This window comes from Lagenorhynchus albirostris, chromosome 7, assembly GCF_949774975.1.
Source record: "Lagenorhynchus albirostris chromosome 7, mLagAlb1.1, whole genome shotgun sequence".
Lineage (NCBI taxonomy): Eukaryota > Metazoa > Chordata > Mammalia > Artiodactyla > Delphinidae > Lagenorhynchus > Lagenorhynchus albirostris.
In genome coordinates this window covers 36,175,991-36,189,993 of record NC_083101.1, presented here as the reverse complement: position 1 = coordinate 36,189,993, position 14,003 = coordinate 36,175,991, and the positions used below count along the sequence as shown (strand labels likewise).

The following is a 14,003-nucleotide window of genomic DNA, read 5'->3' as shown; positions in this document are numbered from 1 at the left end:
TATACAACCAAGGTTGAAAACAACTGCTCTGGGTCCAGGGTTGGTCCTGCTGAAGACCCCATGGGTATGCTGTGAGAGAATTTACAGCACCTAGGTGACAGGAGGCCGTTACGGTGTGAATGCTGAATTGACCGTGTTCTTGCAGTTAGAGTGTGTTGCCACTAGATGATGCCTTTGTTGATTTAGATATGAGTTTTGGGAATTTAGTGCAAATCTGTTCTTTATTATCCAAATGGTTATATAACTAGCAGTTAGTTACATTTTGAGAGACAATCCCCTTTCCTTCTAATAGAAGAAGGAAAAAGTCCATATGCACTTTAAAATTTATACCGTGATATATTTCTTTAATTTGCACTCCATAGTTAGGTACTGGTGTTCTCCAGCATACCTTCTCTTTGAGGTGACTTTGAACTTCTCCTGTGTGGCTGCTGTAGGAAGCTTCCTCCCGAGTTCTCTAATGATGGTATTCACAGTCTCTAAAATGAGCTGTCTACCCTCATTAAGGATGTTGAAATTTCAGACCTGTCTCAGCCCTTTGGAGTCCCATGATTATTTCCTGCCCCAATCAGAGTTAGCTGCATGCAAAGGGAGGCAGATTTTGCCCCTTTGGCTGAATGTCTGATTCTGATTTTCCTCTCCTTCCCTTGGCTCTTCAGAGATTGTCAGTCGAGTCTTGTGTCTGGGAACCAAATGCTAGAAGGCATTTTTTCTGATCAGCAGGCAATAAAGATAAAGCATACTTTGAGCAGATATGCTGGTTTTAAGTCATGTTCATCACAGGAGGCAGTGGAGAATGTGTGTGACAGACTCCCTTAGCCTTTATTTATGGCTGCCACAGATTCAACCCACACAGACACCATCTCAAAAAGCAGGGGTTGGCTGGGAGAGGGTGGCCTCAGCTTTCCTAAGCTGAGGAGCTTACTTCTGGGTGTGTGTAGCAGTTGTAAATGAAATCTCACAATTTCACAAGTCATCTGCCATTTGTGGAACTCTGTATAACTGTTGGGCAGTGGTATCATTTTCATTATGTCTCCATATTTCTGTGGGAGACCAGAGGAGGTTGAGCAGATTCCTCATTTGAACAATCTGGAAGCTCAGGTCGTGATTTGTGTTATAACCGAGTCTAGAAAGCAGACTCCCAAGGCACTATTCTGTGTAGCATTTGCTCTCTTCCCTCTAGGGGAAAAGAAACTCTTCTGTATTTGTAAAGATTTGATATTGGAGATAGGGTCCCATAGAGAAATAACCCTTTTTCCTTGAGTACTTGGGAGTGGGAAGACATGGGTGCTTGGATGTATGCTAAGCTGATTATTATGCTAATGGATGCCTAGGAAGTACGAACCTGGCTTGACTGAGCTAAGGGGAGAAGGATTTTTTTTGTGTCGGGTTGTCGTAGTATTGGAAATCGGGGAAGAGGAAGCCACATGTGCGTGCATGCACATAGGCAGAGTATTGAGTTGGCAGCAGAAGTCTTTTATTTTTATTATTTGGGGTAATTCTTCATCTAGCATCTCTCTGCTTGTGCTGAAGAATGTTTATCAGGGTTTTAATTTTCTTAAGGGCTGTAGTTAATAAGTGTTTCATTTTTATCTTATTGGCAGGGTAACAAGGACTATCACCTGCAGACATGCTGTGGGAGTCTTGCTTATGCAGCACCTGAGTTAATACAAGGCAAATCATATCTGGGATCAGAGGTAATTATTCACTGATTAATTAAATATATAACCAATATACATTTATTGGTGACCTGTAGTAAGTCAGGCATTGTATGTTGAGGGTGAAATGAGGTAAGAAATAAACTTGTTAATCAAAGAGCTGTGTATTCAGAGAGTGAGATATGTAAAGTAATAAGTGAAATGAACAACTTGCAGTAAATATAATAATACACAGTATACTTCTGAAACAAGGATATATTTCTGGTTGTTGTGGTTGCTTGTTGTGGTTGCTTTTGTGTTTAACTGTGCCATAGTTTTAGACTGATTAGTCCAGCCAGGTAGAACATGAGGCCAGGATTATAGGTGCAGTTTTCAGAGATGCTGGTTAGCACAGAGAAAACGTGTACTTTGTTCACAGCCAACTATTCAAGGCCAGCAGTCCCGTGTAAGAGGCCCAGGCTCAGAAGGCCTGGGCATTGCCTGCTTAACCACTGGCTACGGCGAGCTAGTCAGCCCCTTCCACTCTCTGGAGTACTGGTTTTGCTGATATTAGTATCATAAAATTAAAAAGGTTTAGTTGTCAGAAGATCTGGAAATGCTAGGTTGAACAGTTTTCTTTAGTTAAGGACATCTCCAAATCTTAATATGTTCCTGTACAGTGTCTTTTTTTTTTTTTTTTTTTGCGGTACGCGGGCCTCTCACTGGTGTGGCCTCTGCCATTGCGGAGCACAGGCTCCGGACGCGCAGGCTCAGCAGCCATGGCTCATGGGCCCCGCTGTTCCACGGCATGTGAGATCTTCCCGGACCGGGGCACGAACCCGTGTCCCCTACATCAGCAGGGGGACTCTCAACCACTGCGCCACCAGGGAAGCCCTGTACAGTGTCCTTTGAGAGTAGAACATCACAGACGGCAGCTAGTCTCAATTTTATGCACCTACAGAATCCACTTTTTACGTGGAGCATCTTTTGGAACTGGTGTTATGTGGGAGAAACTTTGAGATATGCCGGTTTACTTAATTTGTAACATGAGAAGATGGGGACTAACTTGTTTTGGTGACCTTTTATTTGGATACAATCTCAAACTTACAGAATAGTCACAAATGTGGAATGAGGAACTTCTGTATATATTTAGCCAAATTCATAATTGTTTACATTTTTCCCTATTTGTTTTATCATTCTCTATGTTTGTATGTATGTGTATTATTTTTTGAACCAACTGAGAGTAAGTTGGAGACATCATACCCCTTTATCATTAAATACCATGTATATATTTCCTAAAGGAAGGACTCTCTCTTTTATAACCACACTTTAGTTATTGAAATCAGATAATTTAACATTGATACAATTTATTAAATATTTATTTATTTGGCTGCATTGGGTCTTGGTTGCGGTGCGTGGGCTCTTCGTTGCAGTGCGCGGGCTCCAGGGTAGGCGGGTTCAGTAGTTGCGGCGCACGGACTCTAGAGCGCTTGGGCTTAGTTGCCCTGTGGCATGTGGGATCTTAGTTCCCCGACCAAGGATCGAACTCGTGCCCCCTGCATTGGAAGGTGGATTCTTAACCACTGGACCACCAGGGAAGTCCCTGATACAATTATTTAATCCACAGTTCATATTCAGATGGTGTTAATTGTACCAGTAAGGTCCTTTATAGCTATATTTTCCCTCTAGTCCAGGATTCCATTCAGGATCATGCATCGCATTGTTGTGTTTCTTTGGTCTTCTTTAATCTGAAAGAGTTCCTTAGGCTTTCTTTATCTTCATGACCTTGAAATCTTTGAGGAAGCCAGTTATTTTGTAAAATGTCCCTCAATTTGAATTTTTTTTTTTTAAAGAATCTATTTATTTACTTATTTTTGGTTGCGTTGGGTCTTTGTTGCTTCAAGCAGGCCTTCTCTAGTTGCGTTGAGTGGGGGCTACTCTTCGTTGCAGTGCACGGGCTTCTCATTGCAGTGGCTTCTCTTGTTGCGGAGCACGAGCTCTAGCGCACGGGCTTCAGTAGTTGTGGCACACGGGCTCAGTAGTTGTGGCTCACGGGCTCTAGAGCACAGGCTCAGTAGTTGTGGCTCACGGGCTTAGTTGCTCCGCGGCATGCGGGATCTTCCCAGACCAGGCCTCGAACCTGTGTCCCCAGCATTGGCAGGCGTATTCTTAACCACTGTGCCACCAGGGAAGCCCCCTTTTACTTTCTGTCTCTATGAGTTTGACTATTCTAGGCACCTTGTATAGTGGAATCATACAATATTTTTGTGTGTGTGTGACTGCTTTATTTCACATAGTGTAATATCTTCAAGCTTCATCCATGTTGTGTAGCATGTATCAGAATTTCGTTCCTTTTTAAGCTTGAATAACATACATTGCATGTATATATCACATTTTATTTTTCCATTCATCCATGGGTAGACACTGGGATTGCTTCCACCTTTTGGTTATTGTGAATAATGCTGATAGAAACAAATATCTCTTTGAGACCTTGCTTTCAATTCTTTTGGATATACACCCAAATGTGGAATTGCTAGATCATATGGTAATTCTATTTTTAATATTTTGAGGAACTGCCATACTCATTTCTGTAGTGGCAGCAACATTTTACATTCCCATAACAGTGCACAAGGGTTCCACATGATAGATCCTTTCACAAAAATCCTTTGGGGCGAATACTGTTACTCTGTTTCATAAGAAGATGAAGAAATTGAGGCTCAGAAATTAAGTGCCTTTGCAGGGTCACAGCTGGCAACTATGGGTCAAGATTTGAACTGAGTGAGGCCTTACTGCACACCTCTACTCTTTTCACTGTTCCATTCAGTCTCCCAGAAGGAGTGGTAATCATATGCCTGATGCTCACAAGATTCCTAGAGGTCTGGTGATGAGGCCCTGCTGGTTTGAATGCATCAAGATTTTCCTATAGGATCTTGTTTTCTTATCCATTTTAGTTCAACTTTCTATCCTTCTAGGACAGTTTCTTAAGGACAGTGTACCAAGGAATTGTCTGGGGGCACTTGTTAAAATATGCAGAGCTCAGGGCTGTGCATGTTTAGAGTTTTTGGTTTTGTTTTCTGAGGTGGGGCTTTAGCAATCTTCATTCTAAAAAAAGTAGTTTTGGTTATTCTGTTGCTCATGGTCCAGATCATGCTTTAAGGAATGTTCTATGGTAAACATCTCTAATTCATTTTGTAATTTCTCAGAGGAAGTGGTTTCAAACCCCTCTTCCCCCCAGTTATTTTTTTCTTATTTGGCAGTTGGTAGCTTATAGATTTACTTGTATTTTCTTTGGTTTATGGTTTTAGTTGATTCATTTATTCTCATATCCATTTCAAAACAGTGAAGTGAAGGTGCTTTGATGCGTTAACTGAAGAATACTTTTTCTGCTTTTTTTTCTCTCTAGCAGGCTTTTGTAGATTTCTGTGGGGATGTTACTACTATTTTCTTCATCTTTTCCTTTAACCTCAGATGTAATCTCTCTTTTGACCTCTTCTTATGGCATTTGATGAGGCCATGTTAGCCCACTCTTCCCTGTGTAGTCTCTTTACCTTGACTATAACACCCTGGTCAGGAGTGCCATGCCGTCAAGACTCAATTTATAGATGAAGCATTTGATATCTTTCAGGCATAAATGGTTAATTTCTGACCTCCTGCAACTTGGAAGAAAAATCTGGTGTTTGCTTGAAAGTAAATTGTTCACTCGGGGCTTCCTAGTTGAGTCCTAATAATTTGATGCGATTTGGTAGGCAGGACTAGGTGTGAAATTTGTGTTATTTAGTATAGGTACTACCTAGATGTGTGATGCTGCTGAAGTTATTTTAACTCTATTTCTCCCCTCTGTCCTTTCCCCCCACCTTTTTTTTTCTTTAAACATGCTACATGCTGCCCTTTTACCTCTTAAAATTTTCCTAAGGTAAAGGCTAAGCTCCTTTCTGGGACTTTTTTTTCTTGCCCCCTCCCCTCCCTTTAAAAAAAATTTTATTGGAGTATAGTTGCTTTACAATATCGTGTTAGTTTCTACTGTATCCTTTCTGGGCTTTTGAGATTTGTAGGCCTATTTGTGCTGGCAGGCTAATTTCTATTCTCGATCCTTGAAAAATCAATTGTTGAATTTTATTAAGGTGTCTCTACATAGAGAGGACTTTACAGTATAGCTTAGTTACATTTGCAGATTATCAGCAGTAAATTTTAAGACTTGTTTTGACATCCTCATGCATGTTTACATAATCCTCATATGTAATAAACCCTGAGTAGTACTATAGTTTTGTCTTTCAGAATCAGAGACCTAGGGACTTCCCTGTTGTCCAGTGGGTAAGACTCTGCACTCCCAGTGCAGGGGGCCCAGGTTCGATCCCTGGTCGGGGAACTAGATCCCGCATGCATGCCGCAATTGAAAAAAAAAAAAACGAAAAAGAAAAGATCCCCCATGCCACAGCAAAGATCCTGCATTCTGCAACTAAGACCCACTGCAGCCTAAATAAATTTAAGAAAGAATCAGAGACTTAATCTCATCTTCTTCCTTATCATGCCGAATCCATCCAAGCCAACTAGAAGTGATTTTCTATTGAGCATTAGAGGGGAGTGCACTGAACTAGTCACTCTGAACTGAACTGGTCACTGGTCAAGAGACCTACCTGGGTGGCCTGCCATTGACTGGGTGACTTTGGACAAGCCTTCCTTTCTGGGCTTCAGACTGTACAAGGAGCAGGTTGAATTGGATGATTTCTGAGCTCTTTTCCAGCTCTGTGAAGATTCCATGTAGTGCCATTTTGAAATGCGTTCTAATTTTTTTTTAATTATTATTTTTTTCTCCTTCTCAGGCAGATGTTTGGAGCATGGGCATACTCCTATATGTCCTTATGTGTGGCTTTCTACCATTCGATGATGATAATGTCATGGCTTTGTACAAGAAGATTATGGTGAGTATTACAAGGCACAGAATTTCATTGTAGAAGTTTTCTATGTTGCAAACTATATGCTTCTATTTATAAAAGTACAAGAATAAGCAGAAGTAATGTATGCTGCTAGAAGTCAGGATAGTGGTTACTCTTGGAGGTGGTTAGTGACTGAAAGAGACATGGTGGGGCTTCTGTTTGGTTTTTGATCTGGATGATGGTTATACTTGTACTCAGTTTTTGAAAACTTATCAAAGTATACCTTATGATAGGTGTACTTTTCTATATGAACATTATACTTCAGTAAGAAGCTTAACAAAACAAAAACAAATGAGAAAGTAGACATGTAAGCTGATTTTTCTGGTAAGAGTTTTTGTTTTGTCTCCTGAAATGATGCCTTAGTAAGTTGCTGTGTTAAATCACATTTTTGTTTATAGTTATGTTAAAATAAGAGAAACTGTTTCTTTTTGAAGGTAAAATTTGGCTTTAAGGTATAATAAAAGCACAGTTAAGAGTACTGTAAGCTTTGTTAAAGTCATATATGTCAGAGATAGAAAGTAGTTTTGTGGTTATGGGGCTGGCGGGGGAGGGGTGGAGTGGCAGTGGGGAGTGACTGCTAACGGGTGCAGGGTTTTTTTTGGGTTGATGAAAACATTCTGGAATTAAATAGTGGTAAAAATTACACAACTTTGTGAATATACTAAGAACCACTGAACTGTACACTTTAAAAGGGTGAATTTTATGTTATGTAAACTATATTCAATTAAAAAAACTCAAAAATCATATATAGGAAGGAAAATAGTAAAATTCTTTTTAAAGAGTTAATATTCAAAGCAAGCTAACAAAAGAAGACATGTAAAGAGGAAGAGCACCATATTGTGTCCATAGCAAACCAAAGTCAGACCAGCAGAGCAACTTCTCTGAATGTGGCTTGAATTCCGTTCTGTTTAACAAATATTTCCTAAAGGTCTTCTTTGTATGAGATACTGAAAGACGTGAACAAAGATCTATGAAACTTCATCATTGTCTGCCAGATTTCTTGTTGGAGACAGATACAAGGCTATCTAAAAAGGGGAAAGGGTGAGGGGTGCCATTTTATAACATCTTAAATGAAGTTAATACAGGAGTGGGTGTGGGATTTAGGAGAACATCTTATAGTAAGTGAGGTTTGAGCTGGGCTTTAAAAGAAGGTTAGAAGCACTTCAGAAAGGGTTGTGGGAGAGAGCATACCTGGTAGGCAGTATCAGCCAAGGCGTAAGATGGGAGAAACGTGGGAAGAAATGGTCAGAAGTTTTATGTGGCTGGACCATTAGGTCTCTAACACCCTTTAGGTAGGGAGACTACCTACATCAGCTCTCATTTCTGGAAAGTAGCACACAGAATTGAAAGTGGTAGAACCAGTTGGCTCTTTGCCTACTCTACTGAACAACCAAGTCTGAGGGCACTGAGTTCAATCTGCAGTTATTTTATTTATTTGACTTAATAGTTTTTCCTGTATCCCACCCTGGAAAAAGCTTTAAAATCAGTGCCAAAACTGCAAGAGTAGTTTTGGGAAGTGATGGAATTGCAGTAGTTCCAATTTCTTGAAGGCTGAGGAGCTCTGATTCTACAGGATCAAAGAGAAGTCATGTTAGCAGTAGCTGTTGCCACTGTTTTGGGGAACCGTGAGTGCTTGTGCTTCTCCTTGGTGGGGGGAGATGGATGGGGCAGTGGGCTGGAGGCCAACCTCCTGGAGCCTGCTGGGGTAGCCAAGACAGCCCGTATTTCCTCCCATCTCTTCTCACAAACCCTCCCCTAAACTTTGCAGGGTAGCAGTTGTTGCCTTGGCTCTGCTTCCTGCCTGTGACAGCAGTTCCTGACCTCACAGAGCCACATTCCCCATGTCAACAACAGGATACAGGGAGGGTAGTGTTAGGATTGCTTTGTAGTTTCAGCTTTAGTTAACAGATGTGGAGTGGGAAGGAGGCTTGGTCTTTGGGCAGCTCAGTAACAATTTTCCAGTTACACTTTCTAAAAACATTAGGTTGACCTCTTGAGTTATTCCCTCTTTTTGCTGCTCTTTCTATAAAGTAGAGCTCTGTTTTTTGGTCTGAAAATAACTTTAGTATTACAAGCTACTAATATGTTTTCCCATATTCTTTTTCTGCTGGGGGTACTGCATGCCAGAGAATAAACTGACCGACAAGGTTCTCCAAAGATGAAGTAGAATTGGATCTGTTTGGTGTTATAGCATGAAATCTTATACCTTCTAGAATTCTAGAAAGACGGTGTGGGGACACATGATCATAGAATTTCCTTGTTGGAAAGGATCTTACCAATCATGTTTTCTCCTCTCTGCTTCTTGTTTCATATTTAAATCCTCACTAAAACATCTCTTGCCCTGGCTATGTCCAAGTAATCTCTCTCAGGGCGGGGGAAGCCTTAGCTGATGGACTTAGCGCAGTGGTTCACAACCCCGGCAGCATACCAGCATCTCTTGGGGTGCTTTAAAAAATATAGGGTCCAACTCCTGGAGCAGTTAAATCAGAATCTCATTGGTATTTTTAAAATCCAGGATCTCTACTTTCTATCTGTGGACTTTGGCAAATTACTTAGCTTCTCTGTGTGTCAGCTTCTTCATCTGTAAAATGGGTGGTAGTCATAATGTGTGTCAGCTTCTTCATCTGTAAAATGGGTGATAGTAGTCATAACGTAGTGTTGTTAGGATTAAATGAGTTAGTTCATTTATCGTAGTGCTCAATAAATGTTAGCTATTATTATTTTTAATGAAAGGCCCAACAATCTTTTTTTAAAAAAATATTTATTTATTTATTTGGCTGCACTGGGTCTTAGCTGCGGCACGCAGGATCTTTGTTGCCGCATGCGAAATCTTCTTTGCAGCGTGCAGGATCTTCTTTGCGGCATGCAGGATCTTTACTTGCAGCATGTGGGCTCTTTTAGTTGCAGCATGTGGGATCTAGTTCCCTGACCAGGGATCAAACCCAGGCCCCCTGCATTAGGAGGGTGGAGTCTTAACCGCTGGACCACCCGGGAAGTCCTAGCTATTATTATTGACGTACGTTTCTAAATTTGGTTTGCCAGTATTTTGTTCAGGACTTAAAATTTGTTCAGAGATTAATATGTAGTTTTCCTTTCTAGAACTATTTTGTTTGTTGTTGGTTTCAAGATTTTACTAGCTACATAAAGTTGATTGGGAGTATTCTTCCTTTTACTGTTTCTTTTCTTGTGTGTGTGTGGGGGCAGTATAAGGTTGGAATTTTGGGGTGTTATGGAATGTGCTTGAAAGTCCATCTCCACCAGTGACTTCTTTATGGGAAGATTTAAAAATAGTAAGTCAGGTCACATCCCTTTATTGGAAGCTCTCCAGTGGCTTCTTTCCTGTTTCACTCAAGTACTACAAGCCAGAGTTCACCCTGTGGGCTGTAGGTGTTATCCTAGGTGAACTGGCCTCCCATTATCTCAGTGCCCTCACTGCTTACTCATCTTAGGATGAAATTCTTAAATCTTAAGTCTTAAGTTCAGTCTAGTTACTGAACACCTAATCTGTGCCAGGCACTTTTCTAGATGCTTGGGATATATCAGTGAATAAAACAGATGGAAGGTCCCTGCCCTCATGGAGTTTATATTGTAGTGGTAGGGAAAAAATAGTGGTCGTGGTAGAAAAAGATAATAAGCATAATAAATAAATTATATTAAAAGATGATACTTGCTTTAGAAAAAAGAAAAAATTGGGCAGGGTAAAGAGGAATCAGGAGAACAGATGGGGAGGGGTGTGGAGGGAAGAGAAGGGCTGGTTGCATTATTAAATATTAAATAAGGTGGTCAGAGGTGAGATTTGTGCAAGACTTGAAGGAGGTGAGAGTGTTAGTCAAGAGGCTATCAAGGGAGAGAATGTTTCAGGCAGAGGAAGCAGAGCAAAGGCTAGTAGGTAGAAGCATGCCTGGTGTAGTCAAGGGAGGGCAGAGGGCTAGTGCCACTGGAGTGGAGTAAATGAGGAGAGCCGTAGGAAATGAAGTCTCAGGGGACAGGAGCTCCAACTGCCTTGGGCTCCGTAGCTGTTATAAGGATTTTGGCTTTTTCTCCAAATGAAATGGGGAGCCACTAGAGGTTTTTTTTTTTAATAAATTTATTTATTTAATTTATTTATTTTTGGCTTCATTGGGTCTTTTGTTGCTGTGCGCGGGCTTTCTCTGGTTGCGGCAAGCGGGGGCTACTCTTCATTGCAGTGCACGGGCTTCTCATTGCAGTGGCTTCTTTTGCTGTGGAGCACGGGCTCTAGGTGCGCAGGCTTCAGTAGTTGTGGCACCCGGGCTTCAGTAGTTGTGGCTCGCGGGCTCTAGAGTGCAGGCTCAGTAGCTGGTGCACGGGCTTAGTTGCTCTGTGGGATCTTCCCGGACCAGGGCTCGAACGCATGTCCCCTGCATTGGCAGGTGGATTCTTAACTACTGCGCCACCAGGGAAAAGCCCCCACTAGAGGGTTTTGAGCAGAAGAGAGACATGGTCTGGTTTAGATTTTATCAGGACCACAGTGGCTACTGTGTGGAAGGAAATAGGCTACAAGGAGCCAAGAGGAGAACCATGGAGACTGGTGAGGAGGATATTGTATATTGTAGTAATTTTCAGATAAGAGATGGTGGTCATTGAGGTAGTGAGAAGTGGTTGGATTCTGGGTATCTGTTTTTTTTTTTTGGCTGTGCTACGTGGCATGTGGGATCTTAGTTCCCCAACCAGGGATCAAACCCTTGCCCCTTGCAGTAGAAGCACGGAGTCTTAACCACTGGACCACCAGGGAAGTCCCTCTGGGTGTCTTTTTAAAAAAAATGTATTTTAAAATTAACATAGAGTAAAATAATTTTTCGTGTGTAACAGGTCTACGAATTTTAACACATATATAGATTATACACACATATAGATTCATGTAGCCACCACATAGTCAGGATATATGTTTAGACTAATCTGTTGTGTTTTGAAGGTATAGCTAACATAATTTGCTGATGGATGGGATGAGGGGAGTAACCTGAGCAACTGGAAAGTTGGAGCTGCCATCAACTGAGATGGAGAAGACTCCTGGTATGGCAGGGATGATAAGGAGATCAGTTTTGAACATAAAGAATATGTCTATTTTGTCGAATTTTTCAAATTTCTTGGCATAAGTTTGTTTATTTACCCAGTGACAAAGTGTATATCAGATTTTTATGTATTTTTTTTTCAGATTAGTTTATAATATATAAGGAATCTTATATTTTATCTCTCTATGCTACCCCCTTCCCAGATTTTTCATACAAATGGTAGCATACCACGAACACTGTTCTGTATCTTGTCTTCTTCTCCTAACAGTGTGTCTTGGAAATCACACCATTTCATACCGAGCTCAGAACCTTTTCATAGATACACTTCACAGAATTGCAGTGTATATATGTACCTTAATTTATTTAACCAGTCCTAGGTTAATTGGTATTTAAGTAGTTTCTAAGTGGTCATTTTGTACATTGTGAATATATCTGTAAGAAAATTCCTGGAAGAGGTCTGGGTCAAAGGGTATGTAAATTAGTAATTTTATTAGATATTGCCAAATTGCTTCCCAGCAAAGTTCTATCAATTTATACAACTACCAGCAGTAGCATGAAAATGCCTATTTCTCCATAATCCCATCAATATAGTATGTCACCTTTTTCTATGTTTAAGATTTTTTTTTGGCTATGCAGGAATTGTTTTTTTTTTTTTGGTCAAATTTATCAGTCTTTCATTGTCATATTTGGAAAGGATTTCCTACATAGATTATTTTTAAAATTCCCATGTTTCCTTCTAGCATTTTTATTTTATTTTTTTTTACGTTTAAATATTTGATTCACTTGGAATTTGCTTTGCTGTTGTTTCTTGCCTTTAAACATCACTAAAAAAATTGTAGAGATTTGTTTTCATATTCTGGATCCTTGTTTTTAAAAATCTTATAATTGTGATGACAATGTAGCCATATGTACTTGGATTTGAGGTTCACTGTTAGCAGTAATGTGCATAAGTGTATTTCAAATAGTCTTGATAATTTCAGGTTTCAAGACCACTTGTTAGATCTTACTGGGTCTTTTTTTTTTAAATAAATTTATTTATTTATTTTTGGCTGTGTTGGGTCTTTGTTGCTGTGCGCGGGCTTTCTCTAGTTGTGGTGGCTTCTCTTGTTGCAGAGCATGGGCTCTCGGCACACAGGCTTCAGTAGCTGTGGCACACAGGCTCAGTAGGTGTGGCTCGCAGGCTCAGTAGTTGTGGAGCACGGGCTTAGTTGCTCCACGGCATGTGGGATCTTTCCGGACCAGGGCTCGAACCTGTGTCCCCTGCACTGGTAGGCGGATTCTTAACCACTGTGCCACCAGGGAAGCCCCTAGGTCTTTTTTTAACCTTGTGTTTTGGCTGATGGCCTCACACTAAGAGTAAAGGTGTCAGCTCTGTTATTGTTGTTTGCTTGTGCTTGTATCAAACAAACAACGTTTAATCTGTGGTTTCTTTGCAAGAATCTTTTAAAACCAGTTGTCTATTTTGTGAAGATTTAGTTTAGTTAAACAAGATACTATGATCTGTAAATCCATTTAACTGGGCACAGTAGTTCACAATAGGCACAGAGTGGTGCAAGGTAGAGCCACTGTCACCTGTCATGTGTCACTGTCACACTCAAGGAAGAATGACTTCATTCTGTAGTTTATGTAGGGACTAGTGAGGGTGCCATTGCCAATCCATATACTAAGTTTTAATAAAGTTTAATTTTTGTCTTATTTTTTAGATAGAAATGAAAGTCCTAATATATTCTTTCCATGCCCTAGTGTGTCTTCTTACATGCCTTTGAAGACCCCCAATCAAGAATAATGAGTGGTCAACTCTACATATTCTTTAGATGGTCTCTCAATTAATATAACCCCTCTCAGCCAAGTTATTGAATATCAGTAAATTAGGGATTATTCTCCCTGGAAATTTACTGAAGTTATGGCTGAGCTGAATAAGAGCAAAAGCAAATGTCAGTATAACTGGTGCAGGAATTGACATCCTTCTGTGAACATTGAGTCTTCCAAGGATACTTGATTTCTTGGTGATGAGTATTTGGGAATTGCAGTAAACCATTATACTGTAAAGGATGACTGTAATGGGGAGTTCCCTGGTGGTCAGGGAACTGGGAAGTGAGATCTCATAATCTGTAAGGATTTTTGAATACTTGCCTTGATCATGCAAAAGTCTCAATAAAGATGTCTGACTTTGAGCAGTCTACCTTCCATATACCCTGTGGATATATACCTAGTAAAACAAAATGAGGTGTGGATTTACTAACTATAAACTTTGATTGTAGAATAATTATATCTCCTTTATAGCAATGATTATACAGGGCTATAATTCTTGATTTGTGATGTTAAAATGATGTAATCCACATGTAAGAAGAATACTTGGCAGGAAGGCATGCATTCAGTTCTTTCAAGTCATACCCAGGCATTAG

General features: G+C 40.4%; 1 protein-coding gene across 7 annotated transcripts in view; it reads left to right on the top strand.

Annotated features, from left to right (window-relative positions):
* The window catches only part of MELK (maternal embryonic leucine zipper kinase), a 78,269-nt gene that overhangs the window by 17,315 nt on the left and 46,951 nt on the right, over nt 1-14,003 (top strand). For all 7 annotated transcript variants that reach the window (XM_060153401.1, XM_060153400.1, XM_060153399.1 and 4 more), the window contains exons 7-8: nt 1,602-1,694; nt 6,455-6,553. In XM_060153401.1, the coding sequence (XP_060009384.1) occupies nt 1,602-1,694; nt 6,455-6,553 (192 nt within the window). The remainder of the gene's footprint in view (nt 1-1,601; nt 1,695-6,454; nt 6,554-14,003) is intronic.